This window comes from Stereum hirsutum, assembly GCF_000264905.1.
Source record: "Stereum hirsutum FP-91666 SS1 unplaced genomic scaffold STEHIscaffold_3, whole genome shotgun sequence".
Classification (NCBI taxonomy): Eukaryota; Fungi; Basidiomycota; class Agaricomycetes; order Russulales; family Stereaceae; genus Stereum; species Stereum hirsutum.
The window spans coordinates 542,313-567,444 of NW_006763133.1; the positions used below are offsets into that span (position 1 = coordinate 542,313).

Consider the following 25,132-nt stretch of genomic DNA (forward strand, 5'->3'; position numbering starts at 1 on the left):
TGAGCTACGTGCCGCGATAGATGACTAGAAGCACGAGATCGGACTTGCGCACCTTGGTCTTTCCGAGTACGTCTGCTGGAAGGAAATAGTATTTGGAGAACGAGCCTGGGTAATGACCTGATGTATGCGTTTGTCCGTCAGTTTCTGAGGGCAAAGACACAACTCAGAGAGAAATACTTACTGGCGATATACCCAAAATCAAGTGTTACGTACCGCATGAAGCGTAACCTTGACCGACCAGACTAGGGCATGCGGCCATCGCCACCTTCTAGCATCCTCAATCCTGTCACCTTGATCCAACGTTGATCTCGACACCAGGCAATACTCGACATCCAATGATTTTACCACGCAAACCATGCCGCCATACCTATACCGAACGCATCTCATCCAGTACACGTACCGAATGATTAACACCGCGCAAACGGAGCTCGGCAGTCTCCTAACCTCCAGGCCACAGAAAACTCTATAGTGAAAGATGAACCTTACGAGCGACGAAACGTTCAACGCCACTGTGGCATCGACTTTGAGCATCGATAAGACAGCCATCCCGCCGACCGCGGTCAAAACGGTTCCCCGCGAGCAACTCTGGATGGTATCCACACCAAGAGGGATAAACCATCCAGGTTGTATCAAGCCCCACAACGTACTGCTGTGACAACGTCCGCATCTCGACCATCATAAAGATGTCCGCCGGTGTTAGTTGAGTATGGGTATATCGTTGGAGGGGACGGCTGCGCGGGGGTCCGTTTGTTTTCAACGACCGCGCGGATATGAAGGCTCTGAAGAGATTTGGAGATGTGGATTCTCCGTTTTCCTTTCTGGGCATTCAAAGCGCATACATTTGACCGGGAGATATTATATATTGCAGGTCGGCCGCGAACATCTGGATAGGCAAGATTAGCATAAATCAACGCTTGGGGTCCCGAAGCATGAACCACCGATGGGCATACTGTTGCGCACTTAGTAGCCTATGGGTATGATCTTTGAGCTATAAAACACATGGACCAACAAGACTCGTCAGCGAACGCCATCCCCAACCGTGATGAGAACGGGAACAACTTGAACTCCGAGTCTAAAGTCACTCACCTATCCACCTTGCATCCACCGCCACCACCGCCTTCGCAAAAGTTAGCATCACCCGGGCCATCAATATCGAAATCCACCCTCAACGTCGTCCCCGCCCAACTCGCAACCGTATCCGCAACTTCTTGCTTGAACGTGCCCAGAACCAAAACATCCCACAACGCTCCAATCCGGTGAATAACCAAGCATGGTCTCCTCTCAACGTGCTCGTCGCCATGACATCACCTCATCCCATCCCCTCGGGCGCCTCCGAATCCCACTCCTCGAGCTCACGCCGCCGGAACAACTCCCACATGCTCTCTTCCGTCCCCTAAATTCAAAGCGCAATCATCCACAGTCCAGACCCTCCAAAGCCTCGACCAGCCAAACAAAGTCCAGACCGTCTCCTCCCCACCTTTTGCTGTGTCGTCCCGCCGACCCCGTAAATATATTACGTAACTCAAAAACATAAAAAATTGCGTGCGTGCGTGCTCCGAATCCCGAAGCCGGCGCCGATAAAGTTTTTACGTTTACCGATACCAGTACCGATAAGATTTGGAAGCAGCAATTTTAAATTTAGCGCTCGGCGTTCGCGTGATTTGAACCTCCATCGCGTGCGCCGTGCGGGAAGTTGGAACCGAAAAGGCACCGAGGCCGACGCGACGCGACGCGACTGCCGACTGGACATGTTGCAATTTCATCTAATTTCATGCGAGTGAAACGTTGAGGAAACGCGGGGTGGGAGGGGGCGGGTGGCGTCAATATACGCAAGGCGCGACGGATTGTTCGTGCGTCGTGAGCATCATAATAGCCTCAGCCTCGCGTCGACGAAGCATTCATTCATTCCATCATTTCGCCCGCTGGCAGTGAATACTGAACGAACCACGGTCGAAGATTCACTGGCAAGACGGCATGTCACGGCGGGTGTGCGAAGACGACGCACTTGGGCAGCTGGACAAGCTTGTGTGATCATGCATATGATGGAAGAGAATCTGAACAAGACGAATTACGAGCGAGCACGTTCGCACGCCATCCACTGGCAATCGTCCACGATTCACGGTGACATGATCGTTGTTCGTTGTTCCCTTGCTGCAGTGTGCATAGGCATCCCATCTGGCGTCAACGACGAACGATGCGACAGAAACCTGTGCACAACAGCAAAAAAAAAACACGACCACGAGAACTGAAGTTTTCATCCTTCCCACATGCGGCAAAAAACGACAGAAAAAATGTCGGGGTCGGGGTCCCGTGCGACGTGCGTGTGTCTGTGCTCGTGCATACGTCCTCGTGAGCTCTCCCAAGAAAAGGTTAACACTCCGAATCGTCAAGGCGTCAACCCAACCCGTCCACGGTGCGTCATGTATGATGTATGTAGGGTTCTCTCTATGATGCGTGTATACATCGGTTGGTATGACCAAGGGCAACGAACGTCGAAAAGCCCGTGACCTGCATATACTCGGATCCTGATTCCTCATACGGTAACGAGGAAGAGCAGTGGTCGGACGGACGACTCGGACTGTAACTTCTGTACTCATGACAGCGTCCGACGCATTGCAATTGTCAATGAATGATGTCGGTGACGCTTTGGAATTGGAAGAATCTGAGCTCGAGCATATGGAGGTAACTTGTCCTCAGACTTGTACTGAGACTGAGAGAGCGCATGATGTGCTATGTGCTCCGACGTGCGATATACCATGTCTGCGTTGATTTGATCCACGGGCTCACGGACCTGCACAAACGCAATACCTAGGAAACGAAGAAATGGGGTGCAGGTTAGCTTAGAGAGTGAGATGCGCAGGGAGGTGGGGAGTGGTAGCAGGGTTGTATGTACAGGTAGATTAGATTAGAATGTCCAGGTAGAGAAGGAGCTCATGCATGGCAGGCTGAGGTTCTGTCCGAGTGGAAGTCTGACGCATTGTCAGTGAATAGTGTCGGTGACGCTTTGGAAGAATCTGAGCTCGAGCATATGGACTCGGAGGTAACTTGTCAACACGTCGCACAGAGCACAGAGCACATCATGCGCTATCTCAGTAGCAAGTACAAGGACGTGTCTGCGCGGATTGATCCACGGACGCACGGACACCTAGGAAACGGAGAAACGGGGTACATATCAGCTTGGAGAGTGAGACAAAGCGCAGGTCGAGAGGGTAGAGAGGGTAGAGAGGTCAGAGCCCGTTGAAACTTACAGGCCAAGATGGTAAGAAGGACTCACCGACGATCACATCCACATCCACGTCCACAATACCATGCTTGTTCCCAAAACAAAAAATAAGCATGTGCACGCAATCTAGCCAGAGCCTAGAGTATCACTGTCAAGGACCAAGAGGAAAGGAGGGATCCGTCCTAAACAGGCCAACAAAAGCAACCAACCTCTGCCCCACAACGTCCCGCCCCCCACAAGTCCAAGCCCAACTTACCGCCAAGGCACAACTCCCAACTTACCGCCAAGCAACCCCCAGGGCCCACCACAACCCACCACAACCCACCTTCCCCCCCTCCCCATTGACACTCACTCACTCACAGAAGTGTTGGAGCCATGCGAAATAATGCGATATGATTTGTTGGTTGTTATGATGTATGCTACGTACTCGTACTCGTACCGAGCCTTGATTGTGGTTTGTATGTTATATGTTGTATGTTATATGTTGTATGTTGTATGCTTTATGATAGATTCGAATGAGATTGAGAAGATGCAAGCATGCGACGAAGTGAAACGAAACGAGGACGAAGACGAAGACGAAAAACGAATCGAATCGAACCGAAACGGAGCAGAACGAAACGGTGCACACACCGAACACGAACACGAACACGAAAAACCGAGCGAGTCAAAAGTGATGTATACGCATATCCTCATCCTCGTAAGTACGGTATACACAACGGAGAGGATAAGAGGGAAACGAAGGCGTCGGCGTCTATACGACAATGGCAATGACAATGGCAAGAACAAAGGGACAAAGGGAATAAATAGATTGTATGAAGCTAGAGTACCACTAACAAATGCGAGAAAACCGCCATTTTTTTTGGATGAAACGAGGACGACGAGGTGCGGAAGGAAGGAAGGAAGGAGGGAAAGTGCGTGAGTCGATGCGCCCGTTGAGGGCAAGTGAGGGAGGGTGAAACATCTTCGACGAACGAACTCCAAAAAAAGAAGAAGAACGTCCAGAGGAAGAAAGGAAAGGGCCCAAAGATGGTATAAAGAACACGATCAAGTGGATATATAACCATCCCTCTCATCCGACGCGGGCGGGCACGCCGAATAAATAGGGCGAGTGGTGGGTGAAGAGCGAGCGAGCGCGCGCGCTGTTCATTACATAGTTGGATATGTATAGTTTGCTTGATGAGGGAGCTCCTTCAAGATTTGTCTTCGCAGGAAAGGGAAGAGTAGAAGAGATGAGGAGGCAGCAGCAGCAGCACAAAGTTATCGTTGACGGAGACATCAACTCCTAGCGGTCCCTGCCCCGTCCCCTCTCCCTCTCGCGTTGCCGATCCCGCAACCCACTCCTCCCACTGCCAAACCCATACTCCCTATCCCCCTCCCAGCCGTCCAACTCCGCCAGTCTCCTCCTGCCCCTCGAATCCAGATCCACCGCGTCATGCTTCCGCGCGGGCGGGGAGACGGTCTTGCGAGCCCAGTGAGCGCGATCCCGCGATGGAGAAGGCGAGTCGGAGCGACTCGAGGTGCGGTGGCGTGATGAACCCGGTTCACGACGACGGCCCCGTCCACGCGGTGGGTCGACATCGACGACGGTGACTTCCCGTGCGTCGCGAGAGGTAGTATGTATACTCGCGAGCAACGACGAAGGACGGGCACCAGCCGAGGCCGGACCGGAAGAAATGGGTGGCGTGGTGGTATAGTTCGGGGAGGAGAGTGCGATGGCGTGGGTAGAGTCGACGGTAGGGTTGGAGATGCGGGGTGTGGTGGGTGAGGGACGCATGGTGGAGTAGGAAGAGGTGGTGATGGACGTGGAGGGGCGAACGGGAGGAGAGCCGATGGAGAGGAGAGAGAAGTAGGCGGGGAGGGAGGCGCGGTTCCGTTTGCGCTTTGAGGTCACCGTTTCCTGCTGCGTGCCCTCGATTTTGGAGTCGTGCGAGCCGTGACGGTGGTGGTGGGACTTGGTCTTGCTCGGCGAGGAGGATGAATGGAGGGTGGGTGAGGGCGGACGGAGATAAGGGTTAGCGGAGTCGTCTGCGGCGGATGACGTGAAGCTCGAGGCGAAGGCGCTTGTGGGAGATTGGCCACCGGAAGCGGAGGATGAATGGTGGCGGTGGAGGAGAGGGATGGTGGAGTGGTTGTTGGTGGTGGAGGGCCGACGGGCGTAGGAGAGGCCCTGGTGGCGAATGGGGATGTTGTGCTCTGGGGCGGGCTCGTCCTCGACGGCTATCGCGGGGCTGTCGCTGTCGTCGTCCTCGTACCACATGAGGGACGATTTTGAGGATGAAAGGGAGTAGCGGTTCGGACGGGACTTGTGTGAGGTAAGGGCAGAGCCGAGAGCGTTGGGGAAGAGGGGAGGGACATCCGCCGTGCCGGGCGTGGGATAGCCCTTGAGGTTTGGGGAGGAGAAAGGGGATGAGGCGGAGGAAATGGATGGGGAGGTTGCATCCAAGCTCTGGCACTCGTCTGAGCAGTATATGCGGCTGTTGGAGGACGTAAAGGGTGAGACATGCGGAAGGGTCATGGGAGAGGGAGGAGAGCAGGGTCGTACCCGTCGACCTGAACGGGCTTGCCACACTGCAGGCAGCAGTCTTCTTGGAACATCGTTAGCGTCGGGGGTGGATGAGATTTGGGGGGCGGTTGACGAATGCCGTCCCACGACCGCGGGTCCTTATATACCGTCGGGCAGAGACTGAGGCGGGCAGATGACTCGAGGCTCGAGCCAACTCAAATTCATTCGCCATCCCGTTTGGGACGAGGCCTGCGCCCCCGGTCACCCTCGCTACTCGCACGTTCTCCTCCGTCATCTCTCCCTCCCAATAACGCGATCTAGATCCACACGTTCGATGCCCTCCCTCTTCTGGCCACTCCGCCATTGTTCCTCTGCACTGTCCAGAACGGTCCTCCTCCACACCAGTCACTGCCCAGTCACGACTGTTATCCATCACCATCGTGACTGTCCTCCTACCCTCATTCTGCCTGATAACACGTTTCATCGTCTCCTCGCACGCAACTCATGCATGCGTACCCTTTCGGGCGCATCACCGCCCGGTCATGTCCCTCTGATTTGCGTGCCATTGGCAGCTTTCATTCTCGCTCTCTGGAATCCCTCCCCCGGTCGACGTTGGCCCCGCTGCACGTTCAGAGCCAACGCTGTCACTTTGGACGTTCTTCTCATGATGTTCTGCGGCGTCTGTTCGATTTTCGAACCTCTCCTGCGTCCATCGTTCTCGAAGGCCTCGCTCGCATCTCCTCGGGCTTCCTCAGTATGCAGCCTGACTGGGACCCCGACCAACTCACCTTATTGTTGTTATCCCGCACGGTGGTCCAAGATGACTATTCTGCAGCTCTGATTCTGAAAGTGCCACGTCACGCCACCACACCTCTACACGTCCAACTCCCTCCCTCTCAGTGTTTACTTTCCCTCATACGCCTGATGCAATCTAGTTTATCTCGCCACGGCCAGCCCGTTATGGATAACTTAGTCCAGGATCAAACTGAAGTACTTGACGTCGATTCTGGATTCCTATTCTTGCGCCATATTCGTCATTTCGTCATCCGTCATCCGTCACATTATCTCGTCCGAGCGGCTCAGCATCCCTCTTCGACGATCATAGACCCGAACTTCCGTGATTTACCATTCCATGGCACACCACCCCACGCCACGCCACGTCTTCCCTTCCATCCCGCGTTCTACTTAGTACTTGTGCCAGCGCGTACTTATACGTTGATGTGACTGCCGTTTATGAGTTGGCTTTACGAGCCTCTGCTCCGCAATCGAAGCGAAGGACTTCGTTCTTTGGCGGACTAGCCGCTCACCTTGCTGGTGCGCACTTTAGCTAACAGGGTCACCTTGCTTGCTTGTTTGATTGCTTTTTGTGCGATTGATTAGGGTACCGCGCTTGGTACGTACGGCGATTCATCTCCACTGGCCATGGCTAGGCATGGGGCGACGCAGGCCTCATTCTGTGTCTTATTGGGGTGTCGTGTCGTTGTGCTGTGCTTTGGTACGCACGGACCATGTTCATCGATTCATCTCTATTGGCTAGGCATGGAACGACGAACACTTCATTCAAACTATTCTATCACTTTCGCTCATAGCTCGTCATCCGGATGGATAATTCTATCAACTTAGAGCTCGTCATATGGATGGGTATCAGCTGTGGACGATCGTCACTCGGGATTGCTGGAGCTGAAGCTCTGGGTCATCCGATGTGCTCCGCTGATTCTTAGACTTTAACCTCCCACCGGATCGCTTTCGTTTTCGAATGTCAGTGGTCATGATCTCGGGTATATGTATGTACTCCACCTACGTACGCACGCATGCGTGCGGTTTCTCTTTTCTTTTCCTTTGTCGCATCGATCCAGTTTTATGCTCAACTCTCGCATCGTGATGACTCGGACGACTGCTTTTATTCTCCATTCTAAACCACGATCAGATCCAGTCTATGCTCACCTAGAGGATTCGCCTCTACTGGTAGCATCGCGGTAACCTTTTATTCTTAATTCTCCTTTCTGGGACATGATCAGCGATCGGACTTGCTCCGAGTCCTCAAACCGAATTTTACGCGTACGTGCATACGTACGTACATCCAGTCCCCTATCCCACCCTGCAACTTCAAGCAACCTACTCTTTTTCGAATTTCTTCCCGCATCATATGCACATCCCATATCGGAAAACAACATATTGAAAACCCTCGGGGTCCTCGACGGCTCACGGCTCACGGTTCACAGCTCATGGTCCTTCGTTATGCTATGTTATGTTATGTTATGTTATGTTATGGTATGGTATATCCATGGGTGCATGCAGCATCGGAACGCGGCCTTTTTGTTCGACCCTTTTGGGCTTCTGACAGTGACTTATCGCAGTCTTCAGCCTGGGATTTCTCGTCAGTCTTTGTTCGACCTTTTTGGGTTGCGTATCTTATCGCACCCCGGGCCTGCGTTTTTTTGGTTTTGGGGGGAGAGTCGGGAGGCTTCGGGGACTGCGCGTGATTGGTGTAGTCCTCTGATGCTCTGAATCCCCTAGCCTCCCCTAGCGCCCCCACTGGATTTTCATCGTTTCCTATCCTCACGTTCGTTCGGACCGAGTGTGTATTATAATGTCGATGGGTAATCCGAGGTGACCTTATTGCCATATTGAAGACCGAATATCCCGTACTACATATACCCCATCCCGAATATTCCGGTCGTATCAATGTGGTAGTGGGAATGGGAATGGGTCGTGTGGGCTTGTCAATGGTTTTTTTTTTGCGAAGTGATTCAGGTGGGAAGGATGGATCGTACAGTCGAAGATCGTCCGAGACTCCGTACGGGTGCGGGTGCTCCCATTGACAGTGCTTCGTGAACACTGAATATAGTTGAGTCTATGTCTCGATGAGCCTCGTCTGTTCTGTACTATTCTAATCGTATACTTGACTAACCACTAAACATACCCCATATCTGACTCAGAAACTTACCCTCTTCGAATTCTTCGTGCCTCGTCCTTCCTCGTCTCATCTCGAACATAGCCTGTATATCCGAGTCGTCCCAAATATAACTTTGACTCAGACGACTCTTCCCTCGTACTTATTCCCGCCGTTGAGATCTTGAGAGCGGATAAGGAGCTTACTGTTACTGTTAGCTGAAGATAGAAAGGCACGCGAAGGCCGGTTTCTTTCTTTCTTTCTTCCTTTCAGGTTTGTTACGTCTCTTAGACTGTGCGTCCGCCGATCACTCCGACTCCCGACCCCCGACTCCCCAGCGACTCAAATACAGTCACGGTCACGCTGCTCATTGCTTGAAGCTTCTTCCTTAGACCTTCCTTCCTTTGTTCTCCTTTCGTGGGTTCGAGCCCACAACATGCATGTGTGATTTACGTACATCCATTCTTGATCCTTGATCCTTGATCCTTGCCTTAACGGCCGCTGTCCCACTCTTCGTATCTTCTCCCTCCGACTTCCCCTGAACTCGGACTCACACAATTGCAAGCGCTCATGCTCATACATGCACGCACGCAACTTAATATAAGTTAGAACTTAGGGTTATAACGGGATGTAGTTGAAGCAGAAAATAACTTACATTCGACGTTCCGAAGTCGAGCGCTCCGAACTCTCGCCGGAAGTCGTATCTCTCTCCTCCTCTCGCTCTCTTTCTGTCCAATTCAACCCAAGCAAAAACATCTCAAGTAAATATAGTCCTTCCGAGCCTCCGAGTGTTTCGCAGCGCTCGCGGCCGACCCTTGCGAGCCTTTCTTATCTTTCTTCACTTCGGCTTCACGCTCAAGCTCTCTATCTCATCGTTTGTTTTTTCTTCACGAGCTCCGATTCTAGCCGTGACGCCAATTTAAACAAGACTCAACAAAAAAGGTCAAATAAGTGAAACCACACACACATACAACACTTACACACATACGACATCTAAACGCCCACCCTCGCAAACCCAAACCGTGACATTTCGCGCCATCCCGGGCGGGATGATAATGCCTCAGATAAGCGGACGTTTTGTCCTTGAGTGTGTACACACATAGCGCGATAAGCACTCGGAGTCCTAGCCTTTTCGCTCTGAATCGGCGCTTGTCAATAATCATTTGCTGACGAACCGATGCGATAACCTTCCCGGTCGGTAGGACGGTGCGACTGGTCACTTGTGCAGTGATAGTGATGATTGTTGTGGTAGTTTGTCAGCCTTGGCTTTATAACCTCGCATTGTTGGACTCTGCTTAACGCTCGGTCACTCCTTTCCAGAGGACCCTGCGTATGAGTGATACATACATCGGTGGATTACAGTAACTAGTAAGACGTCGTGCGACGATAGTCACAGTTCGCTCAGTGTGTCGAGGCGGCGTGACGTCATGCGGGGATCTCAGTTGACCGTGACGTGGTCTAGGATCGACGACGTCAGTTTCAAGCCTTCAACGAGGAACTGGAAAGAATTTGTGTGCAGAGTCTAGATGGTGCGGAAGCATGCATGCACATACTACGGTCGACGGGGTGTGTTCTAGGTCCGAGAGAGAAGAGAGAAGAGTAGCGATGATGCGTTGGTGGTGGTGGTGGTGCGCAGGCACGGTTGGTATGCTGATCATGACGCTCAGGAGGATGGTATGTACTAGGTACGCACTGACTGCATTCTTCTCATGAAAATATGGGAATCACTCAACGTCAGCGACGATCTCCAAGGAACGGTGTAGATAGACAACACATAGATACAGAGGATCATGACGTCGAACGACGTACCCAACCTCCTTTATCTCACACATAGCACTCAGGTTCTTGAGCTCGGCGGCAGCAACAATGTTTGTTGTATGGAAGGCAAAGGCACAAGTGGCGAGTCGTGTGGCGCCCGAACATAACATAGCGCCAGAGGAACAGCTAACCGAGAAGGTTCGTAGCCTCGTGTTTCTGAGTTGGCCGCCCTCCCACCTCGATGGCGCCAATCAGAGAACATTTCACAGCCCCTGGCGTCTACTCCAAGAGAGAGAAAAAAATTGAAGCAAGCCGAACGGGTAGATCAGGCAGGTACATACATACCTTCCAGCGAAGACTCGGACAGCCGAAAAAAAAAACTGATCAGAGCGGAGAGCCGTCCAAGTCGTAGCTCTCGTCTCTTTCAAAATCTCCTTGGAGCTGTGCTTATTTCTGTCAAAGCGTCAATCCGGGGTCAAAACGGACCCATCAGTGCATACCCGGCTCATGAATCATGAGTTGTTCGCCTGTTTCGCCGTGTGTGCGTGTAGGGTGGTGATGTTTTGATTTCAACAGAGGCCTCAGGCCTGCCTATCGACGAGTGTGGCGCAAGACATGGCTGTATGCTGTGTAAGCGTTATGGTATCACGAATAGTAATCAGAGGCTCCAAGCTTATGAGAAGATGAACAAGCGGGTTTGGGATATTAGACACGCCTTTCAGGGATCAGACTCCGTTACACCACACACGCCGTTTCGCCGAGGGAGGGAAGGCGCAGATACGGGTTGACTGAGAATGGCGAGAGCTAATTCGCAGCCAGACAAGTCCTGTTAGTAATCGTCTAGCTCCTCTATCAGGGATTTTGAGGAGGGACCGAACCAGTTCTTACTGCAGTCTGCAGCTGTGCCAGACACCGTCCCCGGCCACACCAGCACGCAACTTATGTGGTGGAAGCGCAGTATCTTGAAGGTACGTATACGGCGCTGTCTTGACACCGCAAAGGTATGATGAGACCCCAGGACCGCACCAGACCCTAAGAATATTGGGGCGGAAAGATGGAAGCCACATCCTGCCTATCTGTGCGTGGTGGCGTGATATTCACACCACACGAGGAATAAGCGTTTCACAAAAGGCCAGTGATGATGCTAGACCCTCTACGCCACACCACGCCATTCCACCCTTCCATTGTCCTTATTCCAAAGCCAATCCGCCGACAAGCGTCGAGGTCATCCGTCGATCTGGGGAACCCGATCCACGGTGCTCCATACTGTGAAGGTCCTCCGCCCAGATCTCGGCAAATAAACGGCTGCACATAAATGGCTACGCCCAAGCCAAGAATCTTGGAGAAAAAGAATCGATGATCAGTGCGGCCGGTGACTCTTTCGGGGACCCAAGGCCAGTCGTGTCCGTTTAGTACCGACCCGCACTCGTCAATTTACATACGAGGTCGATGAAGGATATACGTCCGTCGTTCGCCGAACCGATAGTTCTCGAGTCACCAGACAACATATCCATAGGACAAAATGACCCTCTTCGTGCGTGCGAGAACAAATGAAGATACGACGTCGGACTGTCGGCGTATATACCGGCGGTTTCGAGTGATCTCCACCAATTGCGAGCGAGCGCAGCAAACAAGCTGCAGAGAAGGCAAGAGAGGTTCTGGGGGCACGAATCCAGACTGCGAGGGTGGTATAGATCACCGGTGAGGTGCTCTACCCCAGATCCTCAATGCTCTCTTCATACCACAGTCGCGGGAGTTTGGGGGCGTTCGTGGAATGAACACCCGGTCGCCTCGAGAAGGCCAAGAAGGACGTCTGAGCAATGCAAGAGCAATGCTGAAAGGACTGGGCGGTACCTCGATCCTGTGTAAGATTCTCACCAAAAGGTCTCTCCATTCCTAGAAGTTGGTCGTGTGTGATAGCAGTCTATAATGTTCGCGATGGGAGGCAGGGTGGGGAAGATGAGAGTTGTCCAAGAGATGTCGAGAAGTTGAACTTGGGTCCCGATCTTCGTCACAGCGGCTTTCAAAACGATAGATAGCCCCAATATTTTATGAGTGCGCCAAACACAATATAGACTCGACCAAACACTCGCTCTTTGGGGCAATGGTATCCCACGCAAGGCCGTTTTGATGCTTCCCTTTGACAACGGACAGAGTTGCGAGATCTTCTCCCGCAGGATCGGGAGTTGTTTGGTTCATCTATATTGATGTTTAGTGCACTCGCGGAAAGTCGAGGGCTATCTATCGATATGAAAGCCGCTGCAATGCTAGGGACCGGCAATCTCCGCTCCTCGCGTTACGTAAATAGCTGTCCGGAGTCCTTTCCAAGACCTTTGTGGCGTTCGAGCTTCTTTTCCTCCTCCACATTCGCCTCCTGTTATTGTCTATCTTGTCAGGCTCTCTCCTTTTCTTGCGTGCATACCTATGAGCGCACAAAACTGTTTGTAAATTTCCTCGGAGCTAGAGTGTTCGTTGACTCTATCATAGGGCTCGGAAGCGAATATGTCCATCCCAGAGCTCAGGTCACCTAGCGCTCGATAAACCAGCCGTCTATATTATTCATTTCTGAGGATCCTAGTTGACCTCAACGCAACCTTTCGTGTGTTCTTCTGTCTCTCTGGGATACCTTCGTGCACGTACGACGATACCGGCGGCCGTCTTGCAGCCTGACTTCCGTCATGTTCAGCGGAAGTATCTGTCTTGTTGATTCCGCCCTTGACTTCCGCCGGTGTAGAATTGCCTAGATATTTTTATTCTTCCTCCTGCCTTGTTCAAAAACCCTTGTTGGACGATCCCTTGTCCGATGATCCATCGCGTGCGGCTTCTCATATGCATGTTATCCTATTGATATTTTGTGACAGACGATCATCCTCGCCAATTCGGACAGAACGTCTGTCAAACTACTGGAGAACAAACAATGTCTCACTGGAAAGAGACATAGCTGTAGGATGTAGGCTCGCCGGCCAGGTAGGTCATCGTCGATCTTGCGCTTATTTTCTGGCTAAGCCATCAAATGCTGACTTTTTTCTTTCTTCCTTTGCATTCCGCACAGTAGTTTTGTCACGATCAACATCCGCCGCTCGCATCGGTGACGATGGTGCGCCACACCCGCTGCCCTGCAAACCGAGCACGACATTCCTGCGGGACGGCAGCTGCGTACTGTGGCACAGTTGAACTTTTTACTTCGGGCACCGGTTCAAAACTTTCTTCAAGTCACTTGATGTGCCCTCCATCCTGCAGGTGTCCGAGGGTCTCTATCCAACTTGTACCTCACTTATGTGGTTCGGCGTGCTTGTCTGCCGAGCACTGTTTGAAGTTGGCTGGGCTGCACGGCCTCACCGCCGCAGGAGACAAGAGGTGAAATATTTGTTTCTGGGGTCAGGTTGGGCGAACTCATGACTTGTGGACATTGCGGCTCCACCGTTTGAGAGGCCTCAGTCGGTCTGGACGTTTGCGAGAGAGGCACTGGATTCAACGTAAATTCACGGAAGGTCTGCGTCCCAGTAGCAAAGGTCTTGGGACCTCATCAAACGTATCCTACTTGACATTTTCGACGTTTGCCGCCGGTGAATCAGGAACCATATTTGAACAGCTGACCTGTCTCTGGGATCGACATGGATTATTATGTGCCACAGGAACCTAATGATATAATTAGTGGCGGGCGTGTAGAGTATACAGCCGTTTGCATATGAGATCGGAGTGACGCGCGGAGAAAAAAATGGCGTGCCTCAGCCAAACAAAGCCATAAACGGCAGTCCACTTCGGCGCGACTTCGGCAGGCTTGTGTGGCGAACGAGTCTGATACTCAGCTCTGCTTCGTCGTCGTTCTGCAATTGCTCGCGCTCATTGCTCACTAGGCTGGAGCTCGTCGAACATACGCTGACCGGACCAAGACCAGACTCCTCAATCCGCCTGGGTTACTCATTGCTCGTCACCAACTCCACACCTCTTCAAGTCCTCTTGCAACCTCCATGCTCATAGGCACTGGTGAAAGATACAGGATTTTGTGATGACGGATGGAAGCAATCGCAGGAGTTCAGATTGTCGGAAAATTGTCAGATGGCTGACATAGAAATCTCTGTGAGTCGCGTTTCCGTTTTATATGCTTTGGTTTCTTGCCTGTGTACATTCGCGGCGAGCACTCATGCTCATACAGCCGCCGTTGCGGTCGAGGTTCCCCCACTCTTCGTACGAGCTCCATGGTTTTTGCTCCCACGAATCTTCAGATCAAGCATACGACATCTGGACACTTCCCTGTACGACGAATTCACCTCTCTTCAAACAGTCCCCTCTTGAATGTACTTCTGTCGGATGCCCTTCATCTCATTACATTCCGAACATCACTACTGTATCTAGCTCATTTGTCTACAGTTGCATCTTCCCTTGGGAACTACGGCTCGGCACTTTCAAGGTGCTCAATGCTTGGTTGCGGAGTCTATGGCCGAGTCCGCACATCTGTCGAGTTGACCAGTCGGCGTCGTTTCATGCGTTCTGGTATACCCTGTAGTAGCCGCTACGTGTCTCTAAGCTGCATGCTCGCTTTGCCGACATAATACACTTATTTTTCTTACAATAAGATACCTACGACACATAGAGAATTGTCGAAAGAGACCCAAAGAGCCAAATTCCTTGTGTGCCACTGCCGAAGTGTGCCGAGAAGGAGTGCCATTTATGGCTTTGTTTGGTCGAGGCGCGCCGGTTTTTTTCTGCGCGCATCACTCCGATCTCATATGCAAACGGCTGTAGTACCTACGCCGGCGGTACCTCACCACCCTGTTTACCTCCGTCCAAGCTCCCCAGCGCCGCCGGACTGTCCGCTCGCCCTGAATGTTCAATGGGGTGTCTGAGGGTCAATTCTCCGTAGGGTTTTGAGACGAGTTGTCTAGGTCGTTATTCGCCAGCACTGCATGGCGTTGAGGGGCTTGAGTAATATCCACGCAGGGTCTCTCCTTGCGCATGCGTGAGGAGCATCTCGACCTGGGAGACAGTTCACGCCGCGCAGATCCTGAAAGGGTTAACGTTATGTTCACCAACGTTCCAGAGACCAAAAAGCCGCTCGTTACCGCTTGAAAAATTCACCAGTGGCTCGTGCGGGTCTGGTAGAGAGATTCAAGCGCCGAAGACAAGGCAGGAAAAGCAGACACGCCCTAATCTCAATTACAAAGTAGAAAGCGAAGACGAAAAACTGGATTAGTGGACAGAAAAAGGCAGAAGGCAAACGACGAGAAAAAGTGCAGAAAATCCGACCGAAACAAATGAAATAAAGGGAAAAACTGTATGTATAGATACTCTCCTGGGCCACCTCCGCACACTCTCCACCTTCTTTAACCAACGACCAAGGGACAATGTCCAACGTCACATCCCAAGAAACGCTATGCAACCATCTCACGAGCGTCTCCACTACTCGCAGCAGCGACGGCAACGACCCCATCACCCTCTTCCTTCACCTCCACCTCTTCATCTTGGGCCTTACCCACACCATCACCAATACCCCTGACATCACCAGAGCCGCCCTCTTCCCCACTTGTCCTCGTTCCTGTCTCAGGCTCCCCGTCCGCCACACCATTCATTCCCGCCCCTGGACCGGCCTCATCGTCCATTTCATCTCTCACATCCTCCATCTCCTCCGGTTCCTCGACAATTCCAGTGTCGGTCTCCGGAAGAGGTGTACTCGGCCTAGTCCCTTCTCCATCCTTCTCCGGGATCGGTGGTGGCGCCTCTTGCCCTTCGCCTGCTTCGCCCGTCGACGGTGCTGCAGCCGTCAAGTCCTCCATAGCATTCGAAGGCGTGAGCGTTCCCGAACTCCCACCAGGAACAGGCGAAGGTGCGAACAAACTCGCCGCACTCCCATTCGTAATCGTCGCATGCGCATCCTCCGGCCTCAACCCATTCGCGTACCCTGTCTCAACTCCAACACCGTTCCCGTTCCCATTCACGTACGGACCGCCCAGGGGACTAGGTGAATTAGGCCTCGGCGACGAAGGACGCGGTGAATTAGGTCTCGGAGAGCTCGATCTCGAATTCGGACGACTCGAGGCCGGACTCGCAGGTTTCGGTGGCGGCAGCGGCGTCGGTTCGATATTATCCATCGTAGGCGGGCTGAACATCGGACTGCTCGGCACAGGGATCGGTAATGCCTTCTCCGTCACCGTAGGCACGTTATTGTGCGTCGCTGTGTGCGACGTAGCCCTCGACAGCATCCCCTTGATCCTGTCGTTATTGAATATCGACGTTCGTTTGGCTGGGGCCACTCGCGGTGTCGAGGGTTCGTTGAGGGAGATGTTCGAGGGGTGGGGGTGGGAGTAGATGGCGTTGCCGTTGCCGTTGTTGGTGCCGTTGTTATTGGACAAGGAATGGTTGGCGCTTGTGGGGAGAGGCGAGAGCGGGACCGCGGCGCCGATGAGTGGTTTTTCGGACACGACGGTTTCGAGCATTCCGGTAGGTGCGCCTACGTTCTTGAGGGCCGAGAATTTGACGTTGAGGTAGTGGGCGTCTGCAAGCAGGCTGTATGCGGTAAATCTTTGGTTAGAAAGCGAAACATATGAGGGGTAGACCGGGGGAGTGTGATACGTACCGTTGCTTGGATTCTGGCGTCGGAAGCTCAATCTCCGAGTATTCCTCCGACAGTCGATGGTTGATAGCAGCGAACACTTGCGACATCACGTACTAAACCACATCGTTCGTTCATCAGCCAACGCCTCCTCCCCAAACAAACCGACCGAAAAAAACACTCACCTCCACCACCGCACTCGCCAAATACCTCGAAAGCACCTTATGCAGCGTGACCGTCTCCTTCACCAACAGCTCCATATAATCATTAACCTGTTTCCCCGCTGGGCCCGGTCTGTCCCACTGCACGGCACGCAGCGTCTTGATGTGCGCCGCGAGCCGATCGCCCATGATCGCGATCAGCTTCGCGTGGATCTCGTTCTGGTGCTCTTGGTAGTCCCGCTTCAGTTTATCGAACTCGACGAGCATGACGGCTTGTTTAGGGTTTAGATGTCGGCGGAAGGTTTCGCGGATGTAGGGGATGAGGGCGATCATGATGGAGAGCGATTGAGAGGCGAGGGCTGCGTATAAGATCGAAGAAAAAATCAGTCACAAGATCAACATAAACCCTGGGTGTGCGTCTACTCGCGCGGCTACGGATATTGTAGACAGTGTGGTAGAGCAAAGCAATAACTCGAAGTAGCACCTTGCTTTCACGGCGCAATATTGACCGACCGCTCATAAAAAAAAGCAGTATAAATGCCTTGCGCTGTCGACGTAGCACATCCGTCCACCACGTTAGCCTTCTCGGCCTACAGCACAATAGGACGCCGCAGACCAGATCCAAGCACAGACAGGAAACATATCCTGATCATGCGAAGAGACATTTCGTTTCACCTCCGCTCCACCAATCACACCAGCCAACGAAGGGTGCTCGATCCAAAATTCCTCCCCTCTTAAAAAAATCCAACGAAAGAAAGAAAACCCACCCAAATGCTTCGCCGTAATATTCTTCAACCCCGCACTCCTCATCGCCCCCGCGCCCAGCACCACCTGACAAGTCCTCGAATTAAACGCCTTCAAAAACTCAATAATCCTCCCCATCGCGTCCGTCGTCAATAGACTCAGATTGACTATCACTTTCAGGTAGTCTGTGACTAGCTTCAGGGTCTCCTGTGTTGCCGAGACGGCGAAGTAGGGGCGGTCTTCGATTTTGAGGTGTTTAGAGGGAGGTGAGGAGGAGGTGGGGGGTGGGAGGGGAGAGGGGGGACGGGGGGAGGTGGAGCGGGGGGAGGAAGGACGGGAGCCGAAGCCGTCTGTGTGGGTTCCTGGGGCAAGGGAGGAACCAGGCGAACTCGGTAGATGATTAGAGGGCGAACTCGGTAGATGGTTGGAATTGGCAGAGGAGGAGGAGGAAGAGGACGCGGAAGAAACAGGCGGCGTGAGTCTGAGCACGAGATCGCGCGGGTCGTGCACGGCAGCATCGACGAGAAGGTCCGCTATTCGTTGGATGGGCGAGGTCACGTCCGCCGGGGCCCATTGTTCGTCTTCGACTAGTTTGGCGGATTGGGATATTCGGGATTGGTGGAATGATTGGAGGAAGGATTTGGCCTGTGCGTAATGCCTCAGAACATCAACAAAATAACAGTGGGAGGGGGGGAGAGGGTCGAGATGTGGCGTACCTGTCCAACGACGACACCTCGCAAGCCGACGATCATCCTTCTGCAGATGACCTCGCACCTAACCACGAAACTCCAGCTCTCATTAAACAGCTCCACGAACTCCTGCAACTCCAACTTCGTATGCTGTTCCGCTCTCGCCGAAAGTAACTTCGAAGACAATATATTAGCGAGTTCAGCCGACGAAGAAAGAATATCGAACAAGTTGTCTTGCAGGACTGAGATGTCTGCTGGGTAGTCTGATGGTCTGTGTTTTTGGAAGGTGAGAGGTGAGAGGTGAGAAGCGAAAGGCAAGAGGTGAGAAGCGAAGGGCAAAAGGTGAGAAGCGGTAGGGCAAGAAAGAGAAGGAGAAGGAGAGCGACGTACAGGCGACTGTCGAGGAGTTCGATGAGGACGCTGCTCGAGGCTTGGAGACCTTCGATGCATCGGAGAAAGCTCTTGTATATCGAGCGAAGCAAGTCCAGGAACTGCACATGCGACATCTTCCTCACTTCCTCTACCCATCTGAAAAACCAAAGCACATTCAGTAGCTCGCCTCGAAAGGTAACAAAGAGGGTGGTCTTACGGTCGTTCCGAAGACGCCTTCAACGTCGCCTTTGGATCCTCGTCCTCCGGATCGAACGTCGCTAGATGCTGCACCGAGCCAAACCTCAAACTCCACACGATACACGGAACACCAAAAACACGGAACACGTACCCTTCTAACAACCCCCTTCACCTCGCCCAACACGACCCCTCTCCACTCCCCCATCGTCTCCCTCACGCTCCTCGTCCTAATCAACCCATGCACCAACGGCCTCAACCGATCCCTCTGCTCCCCATCCTGATCCTGCACCTTCAGCTTCAGCTTTCCCCTGCCCTCTCCCTCCGTACCCTCCATTCCGTCACCAGCACCTGAACCACCATACACCCGCTCTACGAGATCGACCTTGAGAACGGCAACGACCTCGCCCATCAACGAGCCCGCGATCTCCATCGTCAATTCCTCCAATTGTGCAGGTAATGACCCGAACGCGACTAATTCTGCTAATGGCACGTCTGCCATTCGTTTCGAGCCGGGCGTTGGACCGGGAAGGGGCGTGAACGGGATTCGGTGCTCGTCTTCTCCTATGGGCGCGAGGAGGGTGAAGGTCCTTCCGTCGCTCGACCGTCTTACCGACGTCGCATTTCCATTGCCCTGTCCGTGAAGTTGATGCCCATGCTGTCCGTACGAAGGAGCGTCCCACATCGCCTTCAACTCCTCCACACAAGTCAACGCCTCCCCCCACTGTCCCGCCCCCACCAAACTCCTCGCAATCCCCACCATCTCACACACCCCCTGAACGACCCTAACCCCCTCCCTAACCTTCCTCACCCCCTCCAACCTCGCTTCCCTCCTAACCGCCTCTAATCCTTTCTTCGCATTATGCGTGTCGACGTCGAGGAGTTGCGCGCGTAAAGATTGGATGCGGGAAAGACATCGTGAGGATTCGGCTTGGAGGTCTTGGAGGTTCGTGAGAGCGGCGAAGAAGGGTGTGGCGCGGAGGGAGATTTCGTGGATTAGGTGTTGTTCGAGGGTGTCGGCGTGGTGGGAGAGTTTTTCGAGGAGGGGGAGGGAGTGTGAGAGGCTGGAGGGGTCTGTGGGGGGTGTTGGGGTTGGGGTTGTTGGAGAGATTGAACTGCGGGAGGAGAGGGGGAGGGAAGAGTGCGTTTCGGTGACGAGGCTGAAGGTCCTCGAGTCTCCGAGATTGAAGTTCGGGTCGAAGAAGACTTGGGGGATGGATGACAGAGGCGGTAATGATCTCGCTGCAGGCCGTGGTGTTCTCGGCGATCCGGACTGGGATCGTTCGTGGGATTGGGAGATGGAGGATGGAGAGTCGAGGTCAGGAGAAACGAGCTCGTCAAAGTCGAGTGTCGTGGCGGAGGAGGACGCTTGGAATTGCCCTTGCGTTTGTTGTGAGGAGGAGGAGGAGCCCGATGCGGCATTCTTCTGGAAACGGTCCCATTCTGGGGCGACGGCGCGGAGGTAGGCGTCGAAGTCTTTGCGTTTGACGCGGGGGAGGTCAGCGAGCGGGACGGAGGGCACGGCGGCGTGCGCTTTGGGAGGCGCGGACCGTTTGTGCGGGTTGTTCACCACGGTCGATATTGCTAGTTATCGAATGATTTACAGCGTCAGGTCGACTTACCTTTGTATCACCAAATAACTACGAGAGAGCAGGGAACTGACCATGAAAGCCATGCCGCGAACTGCTCCACTCGTTCGGCACGTCCTGCAACAGATTCGTCGTCGACGCCCCATAAATCTCCACCTTCGGCGTCGCACTGAAATAGTCCGCCCTGCCCTCTGTCGTCTCCGACACGCTGCCCGGCCCAGGTTTGCGCGATGCGGGGTCCCAGTTGAATCGGTATGCGGCTGGGCGGGCGGTCATGATATCTGGCAGGGGAGCGATGGGGCTGCCTGGTCTGGACGGGTTCGAGGTGTAGTCTGACATTGTGGGGTGGTATTTCCAGTTGATTTACAGACGAGAGAGTGAGCTGAGTGCGATGAGGGAGGGTATATATGCAGGGCTGCGCCGGATTCCAAGCAGAATTTCAAAGGTGAAGCGGCATGCAATGTGCAGACCAGACGAGCGACCTGGTTCAGTCCAAGACTCGATGGCTTCGAAGGGGGAGGGCAGCGAGAAAGGTGGCTTAGTCGCCGCTGATGATGACGGCGAGCGCGCTTTGGCTGTGTGAACGTTCGCGATCTCGTTCGTGTTCGTCACCGTCAGAGTCCGTCGGCACGTTCCATAATTGAAGCACGCTACAAATGGTTCCGTAGTACGACTACGAATTCGATTCTTGAACACTACAAACATGTCGTAGCCCCTCTTCTCTCCACTTCTTCCACTACAGCAATAATGACCACAACAGCCTCCCGCTCCCCCTCCTCCCTCCTACAGCTTCCAAAACCCCTCGCCAGATTCTTCGCCCTCTTCCCCCTAATCGAACACGCACCACAACCCGTCCCAAGCAAACGTCGCATCTCCGGCCCCACGCTCTGGATCCACCCGCCGAAGACAAGCAACGACCTCCTCAGCGCCGACGTCGAGTGTCTGAAATGGCAGGCGCATATTGCATTGCGTGGCCTCACGGACGTGCAGGTGAGATCGGATGTTAAGGCGGAGGGGGCGCTGGGCGGGAGGTTACCGAATCTGCAAACGCCGAGTGTGTTGACTGCCGACGAAGATGGGGACGGGGACGGGGACGTGGATGGGGAGATATTACCGGCGCATAATATCGCGGCATGGATCGATGAGAGGGTCGGTCTAGTCGAGGGCGATGAGTTGGAGGGATATAGTTCGGTCGAGACGAAGGATGAGAGTCATGCCTGGGTTGCCTTGTTGGAGGGCGACGTTCATGCCGCACTCGTACGCGTTCTACTTTGACTGTGGCCCAGCATCCTTCTACTTTTTGCTCATCGTCATCGTAGGCACTAGCCCAACCATCCCCATCCTTCTTCTACACCACAATCCTGCAACTCCCCGCCTCGGGATCCCCAAGACCCGTCGAAACACTGCTCACGCCTCCGCCAGCCCCGCTCACAGGCTTATCGTCCCTCCTCCCGCCGTATGGAGCGCGTATACCTGTTAATGCTGTGAAGATGAGGTATCATGATGCTGTTGCATCGTTGAGCGAGAGATTGGGGACGGATAGGTGGTTTTTGGGCTCGAGGTATGTTCTTTCTTTCTTCTGTTCTTCGTCAGAATCCAGTGTGGCACCGGACGTGTTGTGGCCCACTTCCTCTTCTCTCCACTCCCCCGCCCGCATCAACTCAAAGCTAACCCCCACTTCTCATCCCCCTCATTTCCCCTCATTTCCCTTCCTTCCACGCTCTCACGGTCCCCAGCTCCCCAACAGCCCTCGACGCCCTCGCATTCGCCTACCTCCACACCCTCCTACATACGCACGACGACCTGCGCATCGAAGTCGCTAAGCGCGTTAATCTCGTCACTTGGGAGCGGAGGGTGTATGAGGCTGTTAGGGGGGCTTTTGTGCCGTGTTGAGGGGGCGACGTGTGAGTGGACGTTTTATGGTGTTTAACTCGGAGGACTGTCACTTTCGGGTGGTTGGGTTTAGTGTTCCGATGTTCGAGTGTGTTACAGTGCGTGAATCCGGTTGCTTTTGTCTATTCGTTAAGTATCACCGACCTCAGGTCTAAGTATTGTAATATACGTCATGATGCATCTATGCACTCCTTCGGCTCCTCGCAAGGCACAAGGGTATCTATTTCTGAGGTCTCGGGATGAGCGAGAATCTTGGTTCGTTGCAATTGCTTCATCGCCTTTCCAGATGCAGAATTTGAGGATTAATATTATGCGTGGTGGTTCGAGTGGTAGCATGCTGTGAAAGATGGGGACTGTCTCGGTGTGTTCATTCGTACTATGGCGCTTTATCCGTTCTATGGTTGCTTCTTCGCTTGGGGTCATTTGAGGCCATTGCTACTGGGCTCAGGATACATCGGGAGCCTGACTCCGCTGAAAGCATGATGAAATGTCACTCGACTCGATGTTCATCTCTAGACACTCTCAGCTATGCATCATTACTTCGAATGATCCATTGTCACGGCTTTCACGGCTAAGACTCTGAGGCTGTAAGTGGGCATAGCACTCGTTTAACCCGGCTCTTCTCTCTTTCCAATCCCATGTTGCAAATTCCAAAATATGGTAAGGTACTTAAGGTAAGGACTACTAGGCGACTCTGCGTGCATCAAATCTAACGGCTGCAGATCATAACTGAGCTCATCGTCGATGGCCACTCACAAATACCGTGACTTTTCTCTAGTCTCCGTAGCAGATCCTACACGGGATACTTTTCTCCATCCACTCGAGCGACCGTTCAGTCTTTCTCTGCCAGTGCGGGGTCTGTCATACTTAATATCAATCATCCGCACCCTGCTCGCTTAAAGTGATCAAGACAGCTCCTCGCCATTGTCCCCGTCGGCTATCACTTGCACGTACATTTTGCCTGATGCTGTCTCATTGATTCCCTATAAGTGAGGTAATCATTGAATGTAGACGTGCGTCAAGATGCGGCTGAGAAAAGAAAGAGAAGGGATGTATGATTGATTGTCCAACGGGAGGAAGGCTCGGAGAGAAAGTGCACAAGTAGCATGTAGGCGAGAGCGATGGGAAATGGACGGACGAGAGAGCAACAATTTTCGAGGATCAGTTTGAACTTTGCTGGCTGTTATAACTGGTGAATGTGATGTGACAGCAAGGGAACAAGTCCTGACATCGTACACGTCGGGACGCTGAAGTGCAAGTGATGGAGTCAGTCATTGAGCGTGCGACCGAAGACGTGAAACAGATCTAGAATTCATTTGTAGCTGGTCACAGAACATGGAATGTCCGAGTCGTACACGACAGGAAGAGCTGGGAGCGGTAACAGGATAAGTAAATTAGGAGTCACAAATACAGAGGAAGACCAGTAAATCTACAGTGTTGCATTCAGGACCTTGGAGGAGCGAAACAGTCAGTCCACGATGTTCCGTATTTAAAATGGGTAAAGTCAATGTAGACCTGCTCTCGGCCGAGGATGGCTCGACATCCGGGCCAATGGAGACTCTCTCGCAGCTGTGGAGGGACCCAGAGTATAAGCCCGTCATCGGGCCCTACAATCCATGCTCCTTCCCTAGATGTCCATCGTTCCCAATGTGCATTTATCAAATGACTCGGGTCTGCAATCTGTAGATATAAACATCAGAGCTATTGATAAATATATTGGAAAAGTGCATGAGAAGAACACAGGGCCACCTAAAGCACAGACATACCTTTGAACTACTACCCTGAGCTTCAATTCCACCGTCTTTGGAGCCTGAGACAACCTTCATGCCATCGGGCAAAAATGCTGAGGTGGTGACATAGTTGGTGGGTCCTTCAAATGGCTTCGACACCTCCTTGCCGCTCTCAACATCCCACACCCGGATCGTGCGATCAAAGGAGCCAGAGGCAATCTTTGTGCCGTCGGGCGAAAATGCGACAGAGTTCACGATGGAGGTGTGTCCATTGAATGGCTTCGACACCTCCTTGCCGCTCTCAACATCCCACACCCGGATCGTGTGGTCATAGGAGCCAGAGACAATATTTGTGCCATCGGGCGAAAATGCGACGGACCTAACAGACTCGGTGTGTCCTTCAAATGGCTTCAACACCTCCTTGCCACTCTCAACATCCCACACCCGGACAGTGCAGTCAGAGGAGCCAGAGACAATCTTTGTGCCATCAGGCGAAAATGTGACAGAGTTCACGATGGAGGTGTGTCCTTCAAATGGCTTCGACACCTCCTCGCCGCTCTCAACATCCCACATCCGGATCGTGCGGTCAGAGGAGCCAGAGACAATCTTTGTGCCATCAGGCCAAAATGCAACGGAACAAATAGAGTCAGTGTGTCCTTCAAACGGCTTCAACACCTCCTTGCCACTCTCAACATCCCACACCCGGATCGTGTGGTCATAGGAGCCAGAGACGATTTTTGTGCCATCAGGCGAAAATGCAACGGAACAAATAGAGTCAGTGTGTCCTTTGAATGGCTTCAACACCTCCTTGCCACTCTCCACATCCCCACAC

The 25,132-nt window shown here is 53.1% G+C and overlaps 6 protein-coding genes across 6 annotated transcripts in view; 1 reads left to right on the forward strand and 5 right to left on the reverse strand.

The window, feature by feature from the left end:
* Positions 1-3,598: 3,598 nt before the first annotated feature.
* Positions 3,599-5,818, reverse strand: STEHIDRAFT_165969 (uncharacterized protein; the record flags this gene model as incomplete). Its single annotated transcript, XM_007300687.1, has 2 exons — positions 3,599-5,697; positions 5,766-5,818. 2 exons carry the CDS (start codon positions 5,816-5,818, stop codon positions 4,506-4,508), a joined length of 1,245 nt encoding a protein of 414 aa, XP_007300749.1. The 3' UTR covers positions 3,599-4,505.
* A 2,174-nt stretch (positions 5,819-7,992) lies between these two features.
* STEHIDRAFT_108290 (uncharacterized protein) lies at positions 7,993-9,658 on the reverse strand (the record flags this gene model as incomplete). The annotated part of the gene is made up of 5 exons (XM_007300688.1): positions 7,993-8,564; positions 8,674-8,725; positions 9,077-9,157; positions 9,275-9,347; positions 9,600-9,658. The coding sequence occupies 5 exons, from the start codon at positions 9,656-9,658 to the stop codon at positions 7,993-7,995; spliced, it is 837 nt and encodes a 278-aa protein (XP_007300750.1).
* Positions 9,659-15,432: 5,774 nt separating this feature from the next.
* STEHIDRAFT_137330 (uncharacterized protein) lies at positions 15,433-21,044 on the reverse strand. The gene is made up of 9 exons (XM_007300689.1): positions 20,752-21,044; positions 19,243-20,672; positions 19,111-19,178; positions 18,912-19,049; positions 18,549-18,792; positions 17,856-18,477; positions 17,113-17,447; positions 16,952-17,043; positions 15,433-16,881 (listed from the first exon to the last, which is right to left on the reverse strand). The coding sequence occupies exons 1-9, from the start codon at positions 21,014-21,016 to the stop codon at positions 15,750-15,752; spliced, it is 4,326 nt and encodes a 1,441-aa protein (XP_007300751.1). The 5' UTR covers positions 21,017-21,044; the 3' UTR covers positions 15,433-15,749.
* A 380-nt stretch (positions 21,045-21,424) lies between these two features.
* Positions 21,425-22,748, forward strand: STEHIDRAFT_91980 (uncharacterized protein; the record flags this gene model as incomplete). The annotated part of the gene is made up of 3 exons (XM_007300690.1): positions 21,425-21,934; positions 21,997-22,238; positions 22,414-22,748. The coding sequence occupies 3 exons, from the start codon at positions 21,425-21,427 to the stop codon at positions 22,568-22,570; spliced, it is 909 nt and encodes a 302-aa protein (XP_007300752.1). The 3' UTR covers positions 22,571-22,748.
* Positions 22,749-24,013: 1,265 nt separating this feature from the next.
* STEHIDRAFT_52180 (uncharacterized protein) lies at positions 24,014-24,196 on the reverse strand (the record flags this gene model as incomplete). The annotated part of the gene is made up of 1 exon (XM_007300463.1): positions 24,014-24,196. A coding segment is annotated over one exon (183 nt), but the record flags the coding sequence as incomplete, so codon positions are not given.
* A 32-nt stretch (positions 24,197-24,228) lies between these two features.
* Positions 24,229-25,132, reverse strand: part of STEHIDRAFT_91984 (WD40 repeat-like protein) — a gene marked incomplete at its 3' end in the record, with an annotated part of 6,278 nt that continues 5,374 nt past the window's right edge. The window contains exon 13 of the mRNA XM_007300691.1: positions 24,229-25,104. Within this exon, the coding sequence (XP_007300753.1) occupies positions 24,229-25,104 (876 nt within the window). The remainder of the gene's footprint in view (positions 25,105-25,132) is intronic.

Bases quoted from the DNA above. Each gene is read 5' to 3' on its own strand.
- STEHIDRAFT_137330 (XM_007300689.1), bottom strand. From the start codon at position 21,016: ATGTCAGACTACACCTCGAACCCGTCCAGACCAGGCAGCCCCATCGCT. The intron at 18,793-18,911 runs GTACGTCGCTCT...CCAAAAACACAG, and splicing joins GAACTCCTCGACAGTCGCCT to ACCATCAGACTACCCAGCAG. The intron at 16,882-16,951 runs GTACGTATCACA...TACCGCATACAG, and splicing joins ACGCCAGAATCCAAGCAACG to CCTGCTTGCAGACGCCCACT.